The sequence below is a fragment of the Calypte anna genome, chromosome 4A (genome assembly GCF_003957555.1).
Source record: "Calypte anna isolate BGI_N300 chromosome 4A, bCalAnn1_v1.p, whole genome shotgun sequence".
NCBI lineage: Eukaryota > Metazoa > Chordata > Aves > Apodiformes > Trochilidae > Calypte > Calypte anna.
The window spans coordinates 16,309,742-16,335,098 of record NC_044248.1 but is presented as its reverse complement, the minus strand read 5'-3'; the positions used below and the strand labels follow the sequence as shown (position 1 = coordinate 16,335,098).

General features: G+C 39.9%; 1 protein-coding gene across 1 annotated transcript in view; it reads right to left on the bottom strand.

The window, feature by feature from the left end:
- GABRB1 (gamma-aminobutyric acid type A receptor beta1 subunit) overlaps positions 1-25,357 on the bottom strand; it is a 90,532-nt gene that overhangs the window by 42,366 nt on the left and 22,809 nt on the right. Inside the window, exon 4 of the mRNA XM_030449955.1 lies at positions 4,484-4,665. Within this exon, the coding sequence (XP_030305815.1) occupies positions 4,484-4,665 (182 nt within the window). The remainder of the gene's footprint in view (positions 1-4,483; positions 4,666-25,357) is intronic.

Genomic DNA, 25,357 nt, shown 5'->3' with positions numbered 1-25,357 from the left:
ACTCAGATTGGAGCTGTGCTCAGGTTTCTAGCAGGCAATGCTGAGTTTTCTGCAGTATTTTCTCATGGTTTATTTCTTGACAAGCATATGTGCCATCTGGCATATGAGGAAAATGCTGATTGTATGATGTATGGGTAATCTATAGGCTGATAGAAGCATATTGATTACCATGAGGTAAGTGACCCTTAAGAAATGCAGACTTAGTGCAATAATTGCCATCTGTTGGATGAAACCTATTTCAATGTCTCTTACCTTCATTCTTTCTTTTGCTTATTTGCTATCTTTGATCAGATCTCTGTTGTGGGATGGGGACACTACATGTGTTTTGGTAACTGGTGACTGGCAGACCAAAATCTGCACACCAGATGTGCCTAAACATCTGCTTGTCCTTGGAGAAAATATGGCACATCACCTTCATCTCTGAAAAACACCCCCAGAGCTTGAATGTTGTTTTCTGCATGTGGTTGGTGATGACAAAGCTGTCACTGGAGATGGGCACTCTGGCAATGTTTGGCCCTTCTGCATGTAGGGGAACAACATAAGGAGTCTGCTAATCACCAAGGAGTGGGTGTGAGCCACTACACCTGTGCCCAGTTGAGGCAGGGCCCCACGGAGCATGCGCGAGGCCGTGGACCAATAAATAGTGAGTCTCACATCCACCAGGGAGCTCACTCCAGAGCTAGCTTCGAGCGTGGTTTCCTCATCATTGTCGAGGATGGAGGGTGGTTCCCTGTACGTTTGAAACGAGGTCCTCTGCTCCAAGGTTGATATTCGCTTTTCTAGTGACTTTATCGTCTGGGCGGTTTGTTCTAGCAATGCTTTTATTGATGATTCTGGTCCCACCGGGGTGGCTGATGGGATGGTTGTCACCTCGTTGCCCTTACTTCCTGGGTTGGGGGGCTCTCTTTCGCTTATTGATGGGTTTGCACTTCCTGATGCTTTTTCCTTCTGACGTTTGAAGTCGGAGAGGAATTCGGCCACGGTATGGTGGACCTTCCCTCTCATTCCTTTAACGGCAAAGCTATTAGTTGTCAAAATTGGAAAAGCCTTTTTGGTTCCCTCAGTCTCAGTTGGCAGTGGAGGTGCCGAGGGAACCACGGCGTCTTCTATCGCCATGGGTGGTGTCTTGACGAGGCTGCCGTTTTTCGGTGCTTCGTCTATGGCAGTAATGGTGATCCTTACCCCATTTTTTATCTCCTCTAGGGAGCTCATCACCATTTTCCAGGTGGCTTCCACCCCTTTTATATTTTTCTGAGCTTCCTTCTCATGAAGTTCGTTTAGTAGGTCTCGGACCTCCCTCAAAAGCATACGGGTAGCACTTGCAGAGTGTGCTGATCCCTGTTCGGAGGGGGTGCTTGTAGCCAAACCCATTTTTGTGGTAATTAGAAAGAATAAGAAGTTTTCCTACCTGAATAGGGCTGTTGTTCACGCCGGGTCTTTGCTCTGACGAAAGTGTTTGGCTTAGACCGAGGGTCTATGCCCGCATTCTCCACCAGATGTAGCGGGAAGAGAGCGAGGTTGGCGTCGCCGGGCTGGATAGCTGAGCGATGTAGTCTAACGTAGAGTTGCTGTGAGATTAGCCTGCTGCTGAGGACGCAACCAGCCACACTCGAAGCTAGCTCTGGAGTGAGCTCCCTGGTGGATGTGAGACTCACTATTTATTGGTCCACGGCCTCGCGCATGCTCCGTGGGGCCCTGCCTCAACTGGGCACAGGTGTAGTGGCTCACACCCACTCCTTGGTGATTAGCAGACTCCTTATGTTGTTCCCCTACATCTGCACCCTGACTTTCTACTGCTTCTTCTGGAGTGAGAAGGTGGGGAACCCCAGAAGTCTGGGAGAGCCCCAGATTACCCTGGTGCCAGCAGGAGTCCAGGGGTGAGGAAGGAGAAGGGCATTACACAGTACTAGGCTGCAACTGTGTGGAATATAGATTGCCCTTTATAGTGTGTTGGTTTTTTTTTTTTTTAATATTTGTGTTCTTTGGTTTGTTGGCTTTTTTTGTTTTGTTTGGCTTTCCCACCTAGAGCAGTGGGATACTGTATGGGATCTGCAGATCTGCTGCTTAACTATTCAGATGTGAATGGTTATTTAATCACATGATTAAATGCTCATTATGTGAAGATCCATCTTTGCTGTCATGCCTGACCACCTCTGGGGGGAGGAGCACAGATGTTGAGCTCAGGGGAGGTCACATCATCTCAGCCAGGCTTTGTTTTGTGGATGAAGCAACAGGAGAGGACTTGGAGGAGGTTCACCCAATGTGTCACAGATGTGTGGAAGCCCATGCTTGGCATACATTTCTAGGTTTAGCATATATTGTACAGAACTGCTTGTGAGGGTTTGCTTGGCTCTAATGCACATCCTTGCCACTGTGCAAATCCTGAAATGTAAATAAACCCAGTTCCTGGCCTTCAAAAAAATATTTCTTGAAAAGTTTTCAGGCCAAAAATTCCCCTAATGATGACTGCCCTGCTAAGCTGATACACAGGAGTCAGTTTGATTGAAAGGAACTGTAGGAGGTCTGACAGCAATGGGAAAGATGTATTTCTCAAATGCTCTGTTCAGCAGTCGATAATGACAGCCTATACCAGGAATTTCCTCTGAGTGTCTTGTTTTATTCACAACTGAAGTAGCAGTTTTTCTGTGCTAGAAGAGATCTGACTGTATCAAATTGCATGTGTGGTCCTTGATAGCAACAAATGCACTGCCTGCAAATCTGACAAGTTCAAAAGAAAACTTACGAACCAAAATAATAATTTCTAAATGATTTTTTGTTTCTTGTGAAGCTTGTATTGATGGGTTGTAAGGTTTTCTCTGAGTGCATGGGTAGTGTTTTAAAAATTTGTTTTTATAGGCTGAGAGGTAATTTAAAACTTTTACTCTCAGTAAGCTCTGTATTCTTCCCCAAATACTATTTTAATTTTGAATTGCTGCAAGGTTTTCTTCTGTGGGGGTTGGGTTTTGGTGTTTGGGTTTTTTGGGGGTTTTTTTTGGGTTTTTTTTTTTAATTTTTTCATTTTTTTATATTTGTTTGCTTTTGCTTTTTTGTTTGTTTTCATAGAATCATAGAATGGTTTAGGTTGGAAAGGACCTTTAAAATCACCAAGATCCAACTCCCCCCTGCATGGGCAGGCACAGCCCCCACTAGACCAGGTTGCACAAGGCCTCATCCAGCCTGGCCTTGAACACTTCTAGGGCTGGAGCATCAATGACTTCCCTGGGCAGCCTATTCCAGTATCTTACTACCTTCATGGTGAAGAATTTTTTCCTAGTATCTAATCTAAATCTACCTTCTTTCATTTTAAAACCATTGCCCCTTGTCCTGTCACTGTCCTCTTTGGTGAGAATTCCCCTCCCCAGCTTTCCTGCAGGGCCCTTCAGGTACTGGAATTCTTCTATAAGGTCTCCCCAGAGCCTTCTCCTCTCAAGGCTGAACAACCCCAATTCTGTTTGCCTTCATAGTGGAGGTGCTCCAGCCTTCTGATCATCTTTATGATCCTTCTCTGGACCTTCTCCAACAGGTCTATAAAACAGGATGGTGTTTTTTTGCTCTTTGTTTGTTTGTTTTTTCCCCTGGCCTTATCTTTAGTAAAATTTTGAGCTATTTCAGATAGATTTTATGCTTTGACTTTTTTTCTATTTTTTTAATGTGTGTGATTAACTGAATTATGCTTTCACATTTGTGTTCTCCAGACATCATTTTCACTCTTGAGTGATAAGAGCAATCAGAGATAGTTTCAGGCAAGCAATGCTTTTTTCCAAAAAAAGCTACCTTAAGTTTAAAATTTATGCATAGGCTACTCAGGTTCTGCAGCAATCTCAACATAGCTAATAACTCGTTTAATTTTAATTTTACATTTGTGTACCTCACCATTAGAGTGTGCCCACTCAGATTTTAGAATATATTTTTATCTAGAGGGGTGAATCTAGGTTGCACTGTATGAAGTTCTGGTGTGAAGAGGCAGTGATGAAGTGAGGCAGATTCAAGAAAACCTGTATTCAGGCACATACATGATCTTTAAATAATTCATGTCAATTTACAAATGTTTTCTTTTCATTTGCTACCAAATACTGGCCACATTTCTTCAGATGACTGCTGATTTTACATTTTGTATTGTTCTAAAGAACTTCCATAAGTTCTAGAGAAATGTCAGAAAGAAGGAAGCTTTTGTTTAAGACGTGTTTGATTATCAGGCACGAACCATTGGAGAGCCCATCACCAGCAGTAATATGTTCAAAAGAGCTGAAATAGAAATGCATGAAGCTTTGCATGGTTACAGCATTAAAAGTAGTTTTGATGTTCTGCAGAAGGTTTTGAGTGTATTGTGGTGGTCTATGTGGAGTGTTTGCATTCCCATAAAGCTTCAGTGGAAAATTAGGAAAAAGGAGAGGAGAGCTACACTGGTACTACCTGCACTTACCAATCACAACTTGCAGTTTGCTTGGACAGCCATAGAGCTGACTAAAAAAACCCAGTGTACCATAAGCCATAAAGGACTGTCCCATCTGGAGGGAGTAGAATAATTTTTTTTTTCACTGTCACCCCATGGACAAATGACTGGTAAGGCACCCTGTTGCCCAGAGTTAGGTTCAAAGGTATTGCAGGATAAGAGAATCTTTTATCCCTCCAGGACTTCTGGAAGTACATGGTCAGGGTATAGTCCTAGGGAAGAAATAAAAAGGGCTTTTTGCATTTTGCATAATGGTTACCTTAATAGAAGTTGACTGTCTCTCAATAACTGAGTTTCTGTAGCATTAGGAAGCTTAGGATCACTAAGATGATGATGTTAACCATTAACCAGGATTGTACATTGGAGCCTTTTCATCTTCATGTCAGACTTTTCACTACTTGCCAATGGGAATGAAAGCCATGGGCTTTCAAAACTTCTTGAGCCAGAGGCAGAGGGAATGCACAGTATGTTGGGTCTCCGGTCTACAGATCACACACCTTTTTTGTGGTGTTTTTTTTTTTTTTTTTCTGGGGTGGGGGATGGGGATTTTTTTGTTTTGTTTTTGGTTTTTGTTTTTTTTGTTTGGGTTTTTTTTTTTTTAGGGGGGGGGTTCTTCTGGTGTTTTACTGTGAGAAGAGCAGGGTTTAGCTGACTTCAGCCAAACAGCTTTGCATACCATTGAGGACATTCTTTAGATATTCCTTCCCTTCATGCTCCCACAACCCAGATTCTCCCACAACCCAGAGAGGCCAGCAGTCCATAGATCTCCAGAGAAAGAGTAAATATCACCCCAGAATTTATAATGAACAACTTCCCATCCTGTACCAGCTGGAGCTGGCAGATGCAGCAAGGTTAGCTAGCTGGGCACACCTCACCTCTGCCCAAGGAGTGTTGTGCTTTCTGTTCTTTGCAATCAGATACTACAGAACAGAAAACATGGGACATCTTCTCTTGACTATCTCATTGTAGCTTAGGTGAAATACCACTTATGCAGTCTTTCAGCTTTCACTTAGCCTGAAAATAAATTGTTCTAAAAGGTTTCTGGTCTGATGGACTCTTACCTGCCCATCTTCCTGGGACTTTGATGATTTAAAAGGTAGTAATTTTTTTTTTTTTGACAGTGGAAAAAACCCATGTACTTTGTAGCTGATGGGGTTCTTAAAAGATGACAGGAAAGCAGCATGTGGACTATTAATTTTGTTTCCTCACTTCAGCCCCAGGCCCCTTTTCAAGTGGTAAGTCATTGTGCCACACATCTTTTATGGTAAAAGTGCAGCAAAATTATAGATAACATTGAAGAAATGGTCAGGAATAAGATTTTCCTTTAGGTGAGGGAAAGCATGAAGCATGACCTCTGTCATCCTCACAAATCCTAGCTTGGGCTCAGTTTTTTAAGAAACAGCATACAAGCTCTGATGTGATTTGCTCTCTTCATCTTCTCAAGACTTTATTGTTACCATTAAATCAGGAGTTGTTACCTCTTGAAAAGACTTTCTGCCTGAAATGTTGCATTCAGCAGAGCTGTAGACTGCAGATTTATCATTCATATCAGAAGTTCATGAAAATACTGTTCTGGCTTGCCCTGGGCCTGTAGTTTGTTTGGGTTGTTTTGGTTTTTTTTTGTATGGAGGCTATGCCATGACTTGATGATACCATAGGACAGTTACATCAATTCTGAGCACCACTTTTTGAGGGTTTAATGGGTATATCCTTTTCCAGACCTGCAAGATGATGGCTGTGACAGAGCCAAGAGGTGATAAGCCAAGGCACTTTCATGTTTTTTTCCTGGCCTGGGTAACTATGAGGGATTCAAGACAGTTTCTTTTGCTTTTCTGACCAGGCTGTTCAATCCTGGAACTACAAAGTAATACACTGGGGTGTACACCGTGTTCTGCTCAAAAGGTGATTTATAATTTACACAGTAGTATGAGAAGCATGAGCCCCAAGAAGGTGTGTTTTTGAATATACAATTTGAATAGAGATGGGTTAGAATCAAACACTTAGAGAAGTTAAATCCATGTCCTTTGTTCTTTTTATGCATTTACAGACTTAGAGAACACATGGGAACTGATGAGGAAAAAAATAATTGGTATTCTGGTGCATTCTTCCTATTTTTTACCTGATTTCTAGCCTGTCCTATAAGCACATATAGGTAGAAAAGCTGTCATGGATGGCTGATACAAGTTAAATCCTCAGTGCTTCACTTGGCTTTCTCTACATCTTCTGCCTGATTCAGCAGAGCCCATGCAGTCTGCAGCATAGATGAAATTCCACTTGTACATAGTTATCTTTTTTCCTTCCTGCTTTTCTTTCTATTTTCACTTGGTCTTCAAGCTGTATTTGTAGAACTGTTATGCTATCCTGGAGAAAAGCTAACAACTGAGAGTGGTGCCTGTGTGATGGTTCTCAGGCTCCACCAAGAGAGAAAAATAGACAAAATAGCTACAAGAGATCATAAAGGATGCGGTCATGTGAAAAACAAAGAATTTCTGTCTCTTGGCTGTGGCTATGAGCAGAAAATTAATTGCTGCTTTTAGCATCATTGTCTGCTTGAGAAATTTTATTTCATCCTGCTGTGCTACATGCAGAATAGTGCCACTGGTAACACTTTGGTAGAGGGAATAATCCTCTGCTCTGCAGTTGTTCTGTACTGCATAGAAATCCATGGCAAGCCAACAAATGATAACAAGGAGAAAAAATCCAAGCTTCATCCTGAGGGAATCACAGTGTATCTTAACTCAGAAATCGTTATCTATTTTTTCCTCTCCTCAGAATGTGGGGGTGTTACTTATTCAATATTTTAATGAGGAAAACCAAGAGTCGTATGTCAAGACTGTGAAAGTCTCTGTTGCTGCAAGTTATTGTTGTAAAAAGCATAGTTAGAGGTTATTTTAATGAAGAACAAATTATATTTGAGCTATATTAACCCAAATTATATAGTCATACATTTTCTAATTTTTTAATGAAATACAGCCTTAAGTGTCTCTTTAGTGAAGAATGAAATGCCAGCAAACCAGATGGTTAGCCACATCTTTGAGGTTCTTGTATTATTTTTTTATATTTTACAGTGCTGTGAGTGAAGTGAGGATTTAATGACTGCTTGCTGTCTACTCTGTAAAATTTGCTGCAGATTTTGTGGTTTTAAGCTCTAGAGTGTATGAATAATTCTGAATCTTTCATATCTATAGTGGTAATTGGCTGCAGAATTTTTTAGTTTTTTATAGAATCATAGAATCATAGAATTGGCTGGGTTGGAAGGGACCTCAGAGATCATCGAGTCCAACCCTTTTACCACCATTGCGGTTGCTAGACCATGGCACTGAGTGCCACATCCAGTCTCTTTTTAAATAGCTCCAGGGACGGAGAATCCACTACTTCCCTGGGCAGCCCATTCCAATGCCGGAGACATTATGACACCTTCCCAAGATCTCAAGCATCAGTCTAGATAGAAAAACTAATAAGTCGTTATTTAACTTTTGCATTTAAAAATTTCTAATCATAACTTTAAAAACAAGGCTCAATGTGAAATTCAAAAATAAATCCTGTTTTTGCAGATAACTGTTCTTTTAAGTTGTTTGTATTTTTTAAAAAAATTAGGTTTTATTAGAAGCACACTGAATATTTTTCCCTAACTGTACTTCCTATAATAAAAGAAAAAGCTATAAAGCTGCTGAGAAAGATTTCCGTAGATATAATAGAGCTGTCTATGCTTTCCAAAAGTACCTCCCTGTTTTTCATGGTATAGCCAACCTTTCTAGTGGGAAATGTCTGAGAACCAATGGTAAAGTTGTTTTGATGTCCATTAGTTTTTCTCTTTTTTAATTTTTTTTTTCCTGGTGAATTATGATGATTTTTTTTTAGATTGAAATGTGGGGGGGGTGTGTTATTTCTTCATAATTAATAATTTATCAAATTGTATCAAATTGGAAATGTGTAAGTGAGCACATATACATGTGTGCTATATGTAAGTCAATCTGTGTATCAAACAGTGTCTTAATAAGATGCATCAGGTTGCTAAAACAAATATTTATGTGCTAGTCCTAGTTAAGAGAGATTCTGTGAAAATGTGGGGAAGAGAAACTATCCTGTTTTACTAAAAATGGCATTGTGCTGCAAAAGAAGCACATGAAACACATCCACATCATTCTTCTAATAGGTAACACTGCATATTGATAGTTGTGGGATTTATACTGTATACCCAAATGATCTTCAAGTTAAATTATATCTTTGGGAACCATCCAATAACCAAATATCTGTCAGCATCACAGAAAATGAGATGTGATACAATTCAAATATACTATCACTTAATAAAGACAAGCATAACTGAAATGAACATTTAAAATTAAATATGGGGTGATGATCTGAATACTAATATTGAGTGCAATAAGGCCATAAATATAGAACAGCAATATTTATATATATCCTGCTGTGACTCTGAACTGTTACTAAATGGGGAAGATTATTTTCTGTGTTTATCTAATATGAAAATGCAAAGGTCAGAGTTTTTGAGGCAGTGCTAAGTGCTGAATTTGCAAATTCTATAAAAGCATATTCACTCATTCATATGTTCTAAGCATCCTACTGCATCAGAAGAAGCTGTTAACATTTGTTTAGCAACAGTGGGTTTTCCTATCTTGGAATTCCTACGGAAAATCGAGACCCTCCAGCAAAAGATTTGTTTTCAGGTAAAAGAATACAAATGGAGTTGGGGTTTCTTGCTGTGGGGTTGGCTGTTGTTGGGGTTTTTTAGTGTGTTTTGTGTTGTGTTGGGTTTTTTTTCCCCTTCTTTGTTGGATTTGGGATTTTGTGCTTTGCTTTGGGTTTTTTTGTCTTTTTTAACCAACCTTATGGAGGAAGAAACCACAAGTTATAGTTATTCTCTTCTCTAAAATTGTCAAGCCAGCTTACATCTCTTTATTAAGTCTGCTGTTCAGTCAAGCAAGGAAGCCAGGGATTTAGGGATGTGCACACTACTGCATCAGTTTTATTTGCCTTCCTTTCAAAAGGAAGCATAGTTCAGTATTCCTTTATGTTTTGTTTTCAGTAAAGACTGATGCAACGGATGTTATCCAGTTCTCTTCTGTCCAGAGCAGTGGGAGGAGGGAGCCCATTGTTAACTCCACTTCTGTCAGGGGATAGGAAGCTCCATTGGCTCCAGGGCAATGGAATAAAAGCCTTCTATTTTTCTGAGAGAAGCTCTTTGGTGCTTTTAGCAAGTTCAGAATTTTTCCACAGGAAGCTTCAGTTTTGCAGAAATCACATTTTTTTCTGTCAGTAAATTGTGAACCATTCATAGAGGCAATATTTCTGTAGGAGAAAAAGTTGTGCAAGGTATCATTATTTCATTCCATCCAGTTGGTAGCTCTAGTTGATAGTAAAGTCTTTTGGTTTTCAGATGTGCTGACAGTTCTCCAGAGAAATGTTTCATAAAACTTGCTGCCATTTAGAACTTCAAAATTGAATTAAGTATGTGGCATCACAGTTGTGTCTTACAGAAAGAAGCAGAGATCTGGCAGCAGTCCACAGAGCTGTAGTGATGGTGCTCTTTATTGCTTAAAGCACAGCCAGGAACAAGATTAAACTCATTATAAGAGTAGCATGTTGGAAGTGAAGGCAGTCATCATTATTGTATTGGGATCCAATACCCTTTGCAGTCAAGGCAGAAATCCCCTTCACTGCAATGGAATTAGAATTACATCCAGTGTATTCAATCATTACTAAAAAACCAAACCAGAGGGCAAAATGTTTCTCAGTTACAACGACAGATTATGTGTTTTCTTTGCATTTGGTTCCCTGTGTTAATATTAATAATACTTAGAAGTAGTATTTATTACTGCTTCTGGAATCTAAATGTGTTGCTATGATAGCTGTGTTCTATTGGATTGGCATTATTTAACATAGAGGAGGGTAAAAGCCCAGTTTTATCTTGTGTGCTCTACCTCTGTGAGACAAAGAGCACTAAATGTCTAAGGAGGATACACAGAGTGAAGAGCTCAGAATTCCTTGTGGTGTCAGTGCACAGCTGCAGGTGAAGCAGAACTGATTGCTTGCTTAGGAGCACATGGGAGAGGTTTGATGAATTTTGTCTTGAATGCTATTGTGTAAGTGAAAACAGCATCAGAAAGCTTACAAGCACTGGACAGAAAATTGAAAAGAACACAAGCACAAGAACATCAGCAAGCTCAAGAATGAATTGCAGTTGCAGGGCAAGCTCGCTGAGTGTACAGAGTAAAAGAAAAAATCCAGAAGCCTTAGTTCTGTGTTGGGCAGGAGGCTATGTTAAGCAAAGCTTATGAATTAGAAATCAGTAGTAGAGACAGCAAACCATGGCCAGACTGCTTGGCTTCAGAAGATTCTGAGCAATGCAGGAGGGAAGTTATATATATCTTAAAATGAAATCGGGCTAACTTTGTAGTAACAGCAATCAATTATTTTTTTTCAGTGTCTTATACACAATCTATTTTCAACAATTTTGTTTTCTGTACAGAATAGGTAGGGGTTTGTTCTATTTCTGTTGATCTATTGATTGAAGTATATTTAATTCTTCCTGCCTGGTTCTTGATTATAAGTTTAGTGCACCAATTTTATTAGTTTTGAGAGAAGCACATGAGGGTCAAAGTGACATGCAGTGTGTCATTGGCTTTACTTCGAAAAGAAACAGTAATAATTTAGCTGCTGGATCTTTAGACCTGTATATACCTCAATCAAATTTTTGGCAGGCATTTTTTTCTTTTGTTCTTGTTTTGTTTGGTTGGTTGCTTTTTGCTTTGCAAGTAACTTTAGTCTCAGGTTTGGGGGTTTTGGTTAATTGTGGTAGGTTTTTTCGGTTGTTCTTTTTATTGGTTGGTTGGTTGTTTTTGTTTGGGGTTTTTTGTTTTGTTTGTTTGTTTGTTTTGTTTTAAATTGCTTAGGACAACATTTTTTCCTGTATCGCAAACCAGGGATAGAAGAGCATCATGACATTTCTGCTTTATAATGTCTCTAAAAGTGAAGGTATTTTGCACTTGGAGTTGGTAACACTGAGGGTATTAGTGACACTGTCTGAGTATGATAAAACTAAGGAGATGCTGGTTGGAAGGTCCTCTGGGAGCTTCTCTTCTGATCTCCTATTTGAAGCAGGGGTCATCAGGTTGTCAGGGCCTCTATCTCAGATCAGACATCACTTTGTCTAGCAAACCTTGAAGACCCTCAAGGCTGGGAATTCTACAACCTCTCTGGGCAGCCTTTTTCAGTGTTGCACTGCCTTTCTGGTGAAAAACTAGTCCCTGACATCTACCCTGAATCTCTAAAGATGCAATTAGTCATTGTTGTCCTTCATTGTGCCATCTGCCTCTATTGAGAGTGGTTTGACTGCTGACTTCCCTTCAGGCAGTTGTAGGCTTCCATAAACGTTTGCCTTGGCTCTTCTCTTTGCCAGACTAAGCAAAGCAAGCTGCCCTGTGTCTCCTGATAGGTTATGTGCCCTAGGCCCCAGCCATGTTGATAGGTCTCCACTGGACCATTTCCAGTTTCTCAGTATCCCTCTTGAAATGGGTGAGGGAACAAACAGGGACACCATTCCAAGTGAAGTCTTACAGAATACAGGAGGGTAATAAATTCCCTCTATGCTGACTATGTCTCTACCAGTGTGTACACAGTTTGCTTTACATATGGAGTGCACTTGGTGGCTTGTGTTCAGCTGCTGCTTAACCAGTCAGTTTCCTACCTGTTCCAGGGGCTGACATCTGTAGTTCTTGCTGAGCTCTTGAGTTTCCTCTAAGCACAATCTTCTAGTTTATTAAGATCATTTGAAATGAAGCTCTGCCACTGATTGTCAGCCTAATGCGGAGTCATCCATTTACTTGTTAAAGATGTGCTCTGCACCATCTATGAAGATATTGAACAGTGTGGGCTGTAGCGTTGACTGCTTTGTTGCTGGCTGCCACCTTGACTTCAAGTCATTAATCACTACCTTTGGAGCCCTTGCAAGTCCAGATAGCTAATTTTCAATTCAACTAGCAGCCCCTTTGTCCAGCACAATCATTCCCCAGCTTCCAAATATGAATGCTGTGGGAGATTTCAAAGGCCTGAATAAAATCATGTTATGTTACATCCGTTGCTCTTCCCTCATCCACGTATATTCATCTGCATTTTAGATGGCAGTCAGACTGCTCTAGCATGATTGGCCTGTGTTGATAGTTTTAATTATCATAGAATAATTATTTTAAAAGACCTTTAAGATAAAGTTGGACTGTTAACCTAGCGTGCTGCCAAATTCACCACTAGTCCATGTCCTTAATCACCACATCTACCCATCTTTTAAAAACCTCCAGGGATGGCGACTCCACCCTGTCCCTGGGCAGCCTGTTCCAATGCTTCACAATCCTTTCAGTGAAGACATTTTTTTTTAATACCTAATCTAAACCTCCCCTGACAAAACTTTAAAGCCATTTCTTTTTGTTCTAGCACTTGTTATTTGGAGGAAGAGACCAACACCCACCTCCTTACAGCCTCCTTTCCAGTAGTTGCAGAGAGCAATAGGGTTGTCACTGAGCCTGCTTTTCTCTAGACTAAACAACCTTAGTTTCTTCAACTGGTCCTTGTAAGACACGTGCTCTAGACCCCTCACCAGTTCTGATGTTCTTTGGAGGCTCTCCAACAACATAATGTTTTTCTTGTGTGGGTCCCAAAACAGAACACAGGATTTGAGATGTGGCCTCACCGTCTTGGTGTGGCTGCCAATATTGGCAATTACCCAAACATGCTGAATTCTACTATCCTCAAGCCTAGAGTTCTAATTCTGTTGTTCACCCTCCCAGCTATCCCTTCAGATCCTGAGCTCTGTCATCTTGTGGTCACTGTAAACCAAACATGCTGCAAATACTTGCTTTGCATCTGGGATGTTTCTACAAAAGACAGCTTGGGGAAAAAAGCTTCCCTTTGTAATTTCTCATGATCTGCATAATTTAAATATTAAGCTGCTTACACGATAATCTAACATCATAGTTGATGAGTTTTCAACACTGCTGCAAATTTTCTGTGATAAACCTGTTTTTGGAATTCACAGGGAAAAAACTTTGCCTTTGGATGCATAAATCATTGACAATAAATCCTCAGAGCAGAATCCAGGGTATTTTTAGAGTGTTTATAATAAAGGACCTTGTTTTATTTATGTGTCACTAACAGCATAACCAATTGGATAAATAATTGAGTTGGCCAATTTAATATGATTAACCTAATTAAGCCCCTACAAATCCTGTGCCATTGCCAGTTTCATGGGAATACACATTTCAAAACATTTTATTGTATCTGTAGGCATTTTAGGAGAGGAAAAAAACCTAACAAGAACAAATAAAACTCATCAGTCAGCTTGAAGGCACGTGAACAATACTCCAGAGTATTGATTTGGATATGGAAGTGCAGGCTCTCTATCTTGCACAATATGTAACTAGGGAGAAGGTAGGAACAGTAGTTCAGTTATTTGGAGAAGCTTAGTACAGAAAGTTGGGATTGGCACCAGTATACTGAAATCCTGGGAAAGTGTGTTCTTGCAAATGACATTATAAATAAACCAAACCCCAAAATTAGTTTTCTGTAATGATTAAAGAAATACAACCTCTCTCTGGGACTGAAGTATCAGAAGACTTTCACCTCACTGAAGTCCAAAACAACCTCTGCTTCCATGCCTTCTTCTGTGCCAGCACACATTTGAATAACTATTTAGGAAGCAGAGGGAGTCGATTCAGGTTAGAAATGAGCCCTGTCATTGCTCTTTGATGTGATGGTTTTTATGTTGATAAATTCTCTGATCCTGTCCTTGCCTGTTACTCAAACACTACTGCTGGAGAAGGACAGGACAGGTAGGAGCAAAGGAGGAAGGCAAAGCAGGCAAAGCTCTTTTTCAGGGCATCTCAGACCAGCTGTGAAACTATAGTTCTGGAGTGGGTTTATGAACCCCAAAATGATGCAAGAAAAACACAAGGACTTGTGAAAGAGCACACCTACCACCATTCTCAAGCAAACCAAATGCCATTGCATATTTTGTATTTCTTTGTCAGAGGAGGCCAGGATGAACCAGAATGAGTTTGCAGTGTGGTGCCATGCATGGGCTACAGCAGAGACTGGGTTTATCAGCTGTGTGTTCTTCAGCTTCAGCTTTGAGTCACAAGCAGCTCAACTCTATTGCCAGGGCTGCACCAACACTTATCAAATGACCCAAGGTCTGTAGGTTGGCATCTAGTGGCCAACCTGTTATCTTACATTGGCTAAGTAAGCTTAGTGTTTTCCCAGCATTAAAAAAACAGCAGGAGCTCAGCAGTCAGTCAGCTGCTTCAGTAATCTTGCCCTTGTTTGCTCTTGTTTATTAACTGGAAAATAAAAAAGAAAAAATATTAGTTACTATATTGTTTGAAAAGGCAAGGAAATCAGTGTGACCCTTCAGCATTTCCGTGCATGCTACAGCCTACTACTGAATGCTGAAGAACTGCTGGTTATTGAGTGCTGAGGAGTCCCAAATCTGTGAGTTATTAGTCAGGCAGTATTCTCCTCTGGGGCTTTAATTTCTGGATTCATTGCAGTGCCTTAACCATGTCAACTAAAAGTGCTCATGAATTTTTTCCATTTAAAAACCAAGCAAACAGCTGCTTCTTACTGGTAAGTTTTCACTGCCTTGCAAATTACACGATTTCCATCCCGTAGAGAAATGGAAATTCAGTGTGCTTTCAGGAGTGAAACAAGCATTTCAAATTGTGCCTGTGCATTTATTCCTTTTTCTACAAACATTGCTGCTTTCCTGCTTCTTTTCCTTAACACCTCTACTGAGTAGAAAGACTCATTTTCCAATTACATCCACTTGTCTTCAGCCAGAAAAGTTCTACATGCAGCTGGCCAAACTATGTGAAGCCCAGGGCTGTGCCACTATTGTTTGAAGCTAAAATGTAATGTTTCCCCAACTGCAGCTTTCTGTAGGACTGGCTTATTACCAAGCCAAAGGCCCTGGTGTCAGAGGTGTATAAAGTGTAGTCGTCCAGAAGGCTTGGGTTGCCTAAAGATAAGGCTGATAAATGAGGTGTTTGTGGACAGGAATGGAAAGGAATGCTGGTGGAGCCACACTCCTGGCAGGAGTCCTTACAGAATAACTGTGCTCTTCTCTTCCTGCCACTGACCATGATAGTCTGTGGCAAGGAGGAGATGATATTAAGAAAGTGAACTGGGTCAGGATACCAGCTGTTTGGTAGTTCTGGTGTATGGCAGAGGTGCCTAAATTATACCATTGCTCATGACATGAGCAACAATGAAGATGATGGGGAGATTTTTCTTCTTTTTGGTAAAGGCAGTGAGTCTCACCATTCTTCAGTATGATAGAATGGCTCAGCCTGGTGACTTCTAATCAGAGATAGGGCCCTTACAGGTGATCAGGTAAGTGATGCTCCAGCACGAAGTAGGATGTAGCAGTGTGCCATGCGTGCATCAACAAAAGTTCTGAAGCAAAATGGCAAATAGCTTCAGTAAATGTTCTTGATTCTATGGTGTAGATGTAGTCAAGTACAACTTAAATGGAAGGAATCTTTTCCATACATCGCCTCTTTTTTGCCTTACCCAGTTCCATAAAGCTTGATTAAACAGTTACAGAGTTAGTGGGTTTGCATCAGTAGACACTGACTTAGAGATAAACATTCTGGCTAGTTGCAGGACTTTCCAGGTGGATCTGTTATAACTCTGTTGATGTTTAGTTTTACATTTATTTATAGTAGGAATAGCTTTTTGCATCTTTTAAGTGTATAGTAATGAATTTACTGAATAATGATTTATCTTCTGCTTGCTTTCAGTTGGTGACAAGATTTCTAGGTATCTCAGGATAATGTGAATATCTGTTCCCTGGAGAGTGACTCTTCCCAGACAACAATTGTAAAGCTAATGAATAGAGTCAAGAATAGGGTTTAGGAAACAGCTAGGGACACCTTTGCTCAGTCTCACTCTGGTGTTTCATTCCTTTCACCAGATTCTGTCTGACATACACTACAGCAAACCTGCCAGATGCAACAGTCAATTTTGTAAGAGTAGGATAGAAAATGAGTTAGTGATCCGAGGGCTTGAGCAGCTTGTTTTAACCATTTGTGTTAGCAGATCATCAGAAATAGATAGTGCTGCCTCCTTTCCAACACATTCTGAACCCCAGAGCACAAGGTCAGCAGTGGGTGTCACTCCAGCACTTCTCAGGGACAGGTCATCTCCAAAAATTTCTCATAATTTGAGTGGAATTTATTACTTTCCTGGTATTCTTTTCAGTTTGCTATTTTTAAGGATAGAAGTGAAACTGACACCTAATTTACACTTGTTAACACAGGCTTAGGAAAAAGTGGTACAAATCAGTAGGTATCGGAAAGACTATAAATTAACATGATTTGGGGTAAAAGAACTTCCCTGTTGTGGGTCAGAATGAAACCAGCTCTGCTGTTGGAAGGCAGCCAGATTAATGTAAACTCTTGGATTTCTCTTGGATTACAGACAGGATAAAACAGGCAAGGAATCATGGGTGTAGTTAGTTCACCATATGCAGTCTTACAGTAGAGGGGGCAGAGTAGCTTGGTTTTGGCTGCAGCAAAATGAAATTCAGTAGCCTTAGTAAAGTATTGTATGACATCTGCTGTGGTGGCAGCTGCTGCAGCTCTGTGACATGGATAATACTCTTTTGACTTCTGTCTCATCACAGGGATGGACATAAGAAAGCTTAGTTCCTGCCCAGCACTTGGGTTTTATCTGTCTCCTATATCACCAACCTGATGTTTGCAAAAAGCTTTTCTGTGACAGGGAATCCATTAGGTGGAAGAGGAGTGTCCTGTGTGGGAACAGTGCTTTTATTTCTCTGTTTTTGGTATTTACGGGAACAATTCCAGTTATATAGTCCCGTGGGGTTTTTTTCAGTTTTTAAACTATATTTCTTCTGCCAATTTCATATGCAAAGATTGCTTCTCATAAATATACTTATTTTCTATGTAAGTTGAGTAGGAGCTCTCAGTATTGGATTCATTCAATATTGGATGAACTCTTTAAATCCCTTTTGCATCTCCATTTCATGGCAAGTCTAGCAACAGAAAGGAAATCACTATGGTTACAGCACCCAGTTCTAGCAACGAGTCCAAGATTTAAGTCTTACCACTTGTAGCAAAATATACATATTTGAGACACACTCAGACACTGGGGATCATGTTTGCAAGTGCTAAAAGAGACATTGACAGTTTTAGATAATTCCATTGCAACGCTTTTCTTGCAAGACAGTGGTCTGCTATTATAAATGGATTGTTTATGTAAGAAGTGAAAGAATACATACTAGCTGAAAACACAGCTCAAAGCAGTGCTGGGTTTTTAGTCAGAAATCTAAGATTTAATCACCACCTGGTTAGCAGTCTGTGTCAACACTGTCAGCCAAAAAATGATTGCAACTTGGTTCCTTCCCAGCTGCAAATATTACTAAGATATCACTGTGGGCCATTTTTAGGCATTATGAGAGCTAGGAATATAATGAATTTCCAGTTTCAGAAACCTATAGGAGACTATTTTATGGCTCAGGTGATTGGTGTGTCCTATGTTGAGGTTTCTCACCCCATTTACTAACTAATTTCAATCCAATTGCTTACAGATGGTGGAAAATCACTGCCCTACCACAGTTCTCTCTAGCAGACAGGTATCCAGCCATAAGTCAAATTAACAACCCAAGACCAAATCACTCTGGGAGATTTGTTTACACTTTCAGCTGTTGCAGAATGTCAAATGTGCAAATTGACCTCAACAGGATGGCTTGTCCATACAGAGTTAGATTTGGACTTACATTTCTTATGGAACTAAAATTGGAATACAAATCTCTGTTGAATCTTCAGTTGTTTTCATCTGCTGAACCTCTTCAGGGGTGTACACCATGATGATTTGTAATGGTGCTGCCATGATATGTTATTCACTTCATCTTGTGCCTGATTTCAGGCTCCCAGGTTTTCTCACTGAAACAGAAGCTGCTTATAGGAACGTGGATGCCTGAGCAGTACTGGGGACTCTGCTCAGGGCCAAGCTCAAAGGGAAAATCTGAACAAATATTGCATTTATGCTGGCAACTCTCTTGACTATCTGTGTTTTAGGCTTAAGAGTTAATTTGGATGGGGGATGTCTAATTTGGACCATTCTGTATTTCAGGTCAACAAATGATTGTACAGGGTTGTCCTTATGCTTAATGGATGGTAAAAGAAAGCTTAGAGTTCTGCAAGAACTGAATTTCAATCATGAGTTCAGTAACTGGTGCAGATCAAGTGATCATAAAATGTGACAATGTGGTTTTTAAATTGCATTTTCAGATTGCCACTACGTGCTGACCTTGAAGGGCTTGTTTTTGGGTGATCTATTTTCTAGATATTTTTCATTATGAAGTAGAGAACTAATGACAATTTTAAAGCAAATCTTTTAGTCAGTCCCATTCATAATGATTTTTTACATTTCAGGTCACAGTATCACACCACACTTTTCTATTTGATACATGATTTTTTACTTTATGATACTAATTTTTTAGTCTTCCAGGAAATTGAAATCTTACCTAATATTTTACTGTAATTAGTCTTTTTCACTTAGTGATTCATTGTGATTGTGGTTTCATTTGTCCTGATTCTATTAAATTTAATATTGGATGTAAAATTCCTCCAGACAACAAGTCTTTGAACTTTGTAATTAGGTCAACTGTATCTCAAGCAGCTATGTATGTATTTACCATGGAATTTGTTTGTTGTTTTCTTGGTATATGACCTGGGAGTCATCTGCTGCTGCTATCAACTGAGTTTTTAGGTTGAGGATGTTTGAAAGAATGCCTTGTTTCAGATTAATCTGCATTTGTATCTGAGGCCTGAGATGAGTAATAGTAAACTCTTTTTTGCCCTGAAGTTTTTTGTTTTGTTTTGCTCAGAAGAACCTTAAGAATTATGTTAATTAATGTTATTTTTTTAGACTATAAGGGACAGAAGTAGAAACAGCTGGTGTTAAGTAATATGCAACATATGTTCAGCAGTTGTTGATCATGTCATTTCTTGATTATTCCTTGATAACTGGTTTCCTAAATAAATGTGGTAGATCTGAACTATCTGATGTCCAGTAAAACATCTTTGTGAGATTGAAATTGGAGAATGTGGGAATAAGTACAAGAGCAGTAGAATAGTTAAGATACTGGATATAAAGGCGATGTGTTGGTAATGTGTGCTGAATATTGAAGAAATATGCCAAGGGAGATTACAGGTGGAAATCCTCAAGGACAAGATTTGGGACTCATTTTTACTTGCTCTTGTATTTTCTCTGGCTCAAAAAATGGAAATGTGTCAATGACATTTGCAGCTGATATTGAAGAATTCACTGCCAACATCAGAGTATCAGAGCATCACAGTGATCATCTTGAATTCTGGGATTGTAGAGGTGGGATGATATTCAATACTGAAAAGTCATAGATTTAGGAGATTAATGATAAGGCTTGATTTTATAAACTGAGGCCTTGCTGGGGAATATTGTGAAAGAAGAAGAGCAAGCAGAATCTTTATCATTCTCAAGTCACCTTTATGCAGATGGGCTGAGAAAACCAGGTTTCTGCTGTGTACTAAGTGATGTATACCAGATAGGTGAGGGACAAGTTAACCTTGAGCAAGTCTATGAGCAAGTGAGGTTGGCAATGCTGAGCATTACCTTAGTCATTGACAGAAAGATCAGTTAATCACCAAGGAGATTAATTAAGCCTGAAGAAGTTGTAGAAAAAGGCTGTGGAAGCAGCCAGGTGAGTGGACCTAAACCTAGCCTGGTGTGGCAGCAGAAGGCTTGGAGGGTGAGCTGGGTCTTGGGAAACCTGTGTGCTACTCTAAAGGGATCCTGAATCCCTCTTATGTGAGGGCTATAAAATCCAGACTGATCATCATGCAGGCTGTCAGAGTGTGCCTTTGAGACACTTGTATGGGCCTGAGCTATCATCAAGATGAGTCTGAGAAACTCTCTGAAAAGTGTGGGAAATGCAATGTCAGCAGCTTTTAAAGGGAGAGACAGATGTGCACAACTGAGCACTTCTACAGGACTGGCAAGGCTGCTTTTCTGGGACAACGGGACATTTCTGCTTTACACGCTGATGTGAACTGATTGTCAAAAATGCACTTCTGACAAATGTAGTGAAATGAGGCAATGAGGCAACCAGGTGCCACTAATTACCAGGCAGTGGGCATGAGCTTGTGTTAAGCCCACCTGTGCCTGATTAGGATGGGGCCCCAACTGCGCATGAGCAGGATTAGGGGGGCAATAAAAGGTGAGGCCTGAGACACAGGCTCAGCTCAGTCCTGAGCAAGCCAGCAGAGAGGTCAGTTGAATTCGGAGCAGTAGCACCGAGCCAGGCTAACCAGTCCTGAGGGCAACCAACTCGGGGCACTGTTTGTGCACTTCTGCTGGAACACCTGTTGGACCTCGGAGCGCCGTTCCCTAAGAGAGGTTTGTCTTGCAACAGACAAATACCCTGTTTTCCTGTCAGCATTGAAAATACAGTTGGTAATGCTTGATCTTCCTCTCCTAAAGCTCCAGCTGCTCCCTCATGCTGTGTGCTGTGGGTAGGAAAGCAGTTCATCCCCCTCCCAGCTTCAACATCAGCTTAATTATGCCAAGGAAGTCTTCAAGCCTCTAGTGAGGCTGGGCTACTGTATGCTACTGCCTGCAGGCAGAAGATAATTTAGGAAAAGGTAAGTTCAGTTTAAGCTGCCTGGCAAAGATCTGGGTGTGGGAGATATCCTTTGGCAGGGGGTGAACATTATGGTTGCTCTATGATTGAATTGTTATTTAGACCTTTTTTAGGGTTTCCTGGGTTAGGTGATGGCTGAAAAAAAGAATAAAGGCAGGAGGGTGAACAGAGGAGGTGGGAGGGACCGTGAAGTACTAGGGCAGGAAAAAGCAGTCAGTGAGAGGTCAGGCAAAGGATCACTTCAGAGATCAGAAAAGTGATCAGGAGCAATCAGAAGACATTTTGAGAAATTGCTTCTCTAAGTAACATTTCAAATGATCAAAAAGTAAAAGAAAAATGCCGTAGGAGCTTAAGCAGCAGTGTGTGGGAAAGGGAGGGAGACAAGACTGAGTGTATTAGGAAATAGAAGCCTCAGAAGGAAGAACAGGGTGCTTAGTGCTTGGAGTGCTTTGGTGTGGGGCTTTTGGATGGGTTTTTTTGTGGTTTTTAGTTTTTTGTTTGTTTGTTTCGTGTTTTTTGTTTGATTGTTTGGTTTGGGTAGGTGAGCAGAGTGTAGCTCAAGCAGTATGTCTGCAGGAATACTTCAATGCATTTACGGGCACTGAAGAACTGGCTTCCAGCTAAGCTTTTCATACTCATCTGCAAACTTAGAGGAAGATCTGACATTTGATTTTTGAATACTGTCTCATTCCCCTCTCTTTTTATCTGTCTAAGGTACATCATATTTCTTTAATAAAGAAGACACATGTCCCTAATAAATGACACTCTGATATGATGATAAAGGAGCATAATAGAAACCACAGGGACTAAGATAGTGTTTGCATTGCTTTCTCATCTATTTGAAAATATTCTTTAATATCAATTTTTATTTTGATGTGGCTGTTTTGTGTGGCTCTGGCTAATAAAATACCTTGTACTCAGACCAGATGTTCTGGCTCTCTTCATCTTAGGCTGTGCTGTAAAGTCACTCAAGGAATTGGAGCAAAAATCTGCACAAATTCTGAATTCAGGGCAATCTGCCTCTTGAATTTGTCTGCAAGCACTGCTTTGGTCAGGCCAACAGGCAGCCTGGCTTTTGCACAGGCTTACAGAGCTTCTACCATGAATTTGCAAACAAATGCTGCAGAATGTTGCTCGTTAAGGCAATGAAACATTTGTATGGGGACAAAGGAAAAAAATGTATTAAGTTGGAAGTAAGATTCCTAGTGGAGGTGCTGGGATAGAGGAAGATAGTGTTGAAGAAAAAAAGGGGAGATCTTATTTTAGTCAGGAAAATCTAGAAGGGAGAAACATAAGATTTATTGTAACTTTAGGAAGGTCTTATGAGAATTGTTTGAGACTTTTGAATTTTTTTTTTAAAAAATTGTAAGCCTAAAATACTGTTGGAGCTTCACAATCTCTAATACACTCTTCAGGGATGTTCCCATTAGTCCTGGTCTACCAGTCATCCCAGCCAGCAGACCTGCTGAAACAGCCAACAGCTTTCCTTTACCCACATCCTAAGTGTGGATTTATACTGTGGTGTCACGTATTTCTGCCTTAACTCCCTGGGCCATTAACAGTTCTCTACAATTGCAATATACAATTACACCCAGGACTTTAAAGGCCAGATTCAAACCCGGGATATATGTCAGGCAACAATGCCAAAAGAACAGATCTGTGGGTCTGTCCATTCCACCTTACGCACTGGACTGCCCTTAGAGCCTAGAGTTTCTGGAACAACTGTTTTTGTTTGGTTTGGTTTTTCTTTTTCTTTGGGATGTGCACAGCCCTGTAGTTTGTACACAAAAATATAGGATTTATATACCTTCTAGGTTTCCTGTTTTCAAGCAGTCAGAGAGGTTCAGTGTGATACATACCACATGAATTTTTGAAGTGATGTGTGAGTCCTCAGTAACAACCACTGAAGTGCTCAACTAACAGCCCAATGGCAGTATTTGAATATTAGCAGAATTTGGGGCACTTCCTAAGGAAATTATTGGTAACTATTGGCTTATTGAAAGGAATTTCTGGAACTACTCATCTGAAAGCAGACTGCTAATTCTACTTCCCTGTAATGTCATGTTTTGGTGATTTATTATTTCTCAAAACTAGTTTTTCCTATCTCTAGTTGGGTGTCCTGGTCCTGTACTGCATTGAAATTATTGCTTTACCCTTTTTTAAAACAAGTTACTGAGTCTTCCTAACAGGTTTAGATAGAAACTCCTGAAGTATTGTCAGGATTAGTTCAGAAAGAGATTGAAATAGGTGACCATTTTTTTCTGATGCTGGTCTTTATGGGATAAATAATTTCTCTGATAGTATCTGTTGTACTTACTGTCAACATGTAATGTTGAAAATACATATTCTTTTTTTGGGCTGTAATGATTTAATTCTTACAGTACTTCTTAGTTGCCTCCTTTTATTGGTCACTCCATGTATTTTTGTGCAACATGGTGAGCACTTCTTCCTCCCAACTCCAAAATTCTTCTGCTATCGAGTCTTTCTCATTCTCTGACTGAATTGACTGCTCAAGACAGACTGGAGGTGCTGGCACAGGCAAATTGTTGTTTCCAAACTATGGGCTGTTGCATGAATTGAAGTTGCAGAGTGTATAAAATGAACACGATTTGTGGTCACCACCTTCATTAAATTCCTCCCTTGTTTTGTGCTACCTACATCAAGATGTTGCCAAGTAATAAAAATTCAATTCCTTGTGAAATGAAAACCATTATAGCCATAAAATGCTGTTAGAATTTATAAAACTATGGTTTATTGGCAGCTGCATCCAGCATGACATGCTTTACTGTTTTACTTTGTATGTACTATTTTGCCATGCCAGTTTTCTTTACTCTTTTATTTATTTATAACCTAATTATTCCTTTTATGCTTTCAGTTACTTATTTTGCAAGACATAGGCTACTCTTAGTATAGATTTATTGCTGCTGAAACATGTCATGAGAATAACTGGATTAACTGTACAGGTGACAGGTAAGGTTGATTAATCCATTGTCCTCTACCATAAGCAGTTTCAGAAATTATTTTTTTTTTATTTTCTGAATGACCTTCATAAGCCATCTATGCCTAGTGTCTTCAGCTGTTGAAAATCCACACTTTCAAGTGATATGCTGAACTCAGAAGGGAGGAGAAAAAATGGGTGTGCATGATTTTATCAGACTATTAAAGACCATTCCCATTACACAATTAAAAATCACTTTTACAACAAACAGTGAATGTCTTCTTGCAAATTAATAAGCTGTTAGAAGCAAGTAGTGGGAACTGACAGTATTTAAGCAAGAAGGATTGTGGTGAACTCATACCAAGCTTTTCATCTTGGTTCTAATTTCTCTATGCCTCAATTCACTCACCTGTAAAATAATAAATCTTGAATATTTTGCAGGGATGTTCTGATGCTTAATTAATTGCACTCTTTAGGGAGCTACAGCTATTGTACTGTGATATATAAAATGTCACACTGTAATAGGTGTAAGAAATGAAATGTCTGACTACCTGTATGTGAGAAGGGATGTGTCTCTTGAAGGCATTTTTCCTTTCTTTGCAGGAACAATTTCAAGAGCAGAAAGGAACAGAAATGAAAAAATAAATCAGGATAACATTTTCTTTGCTGCTAATTTTGCAAGACTTGTTCAAAGTGGGAAGGGTGTAAACTTTGGGAGCCAGAGATAGAACAAAAGACTACACTGTTTTCAACCTAGAAATGAGGGACTGGAACTCGAATATTAAAGGCCATCTGCTGATCTACCACCTAGTACCCTATACCACTTGAAACTTTTGGAAAGCTACAGCTTTTTGTATTGGAAATGGTAACTTTGTAGTCAGTATCTTTTCTGAGGCCTTTACTTTTTCTTGAGAACCAAGGTACCACCCATTTGTTATTGCCTGGGGAACTGCAACCATGTAGCTTCTCTGAAGGCCTACAGTGCTTTAGTACATTTCTGTACTTTGGATATTTCATGGACTTGCATTCCCAAGTGATTTTTGATTGCTTAGGAAGGAAATTGCCTCCTCATCCTCTAAAGTATCTTGGATACAGCAGCTACTCTCAACACAATTAGTATATATTGCTTTAAATGCTCCCTGCAGCTACCCTACAATATAGAATTAACATTTGCTTAAGAAATTTGCAATTCCTTCATGCAAATCCCAGAGGGAACAAACCAACGCATGCGCACATGCATATACATATATATATA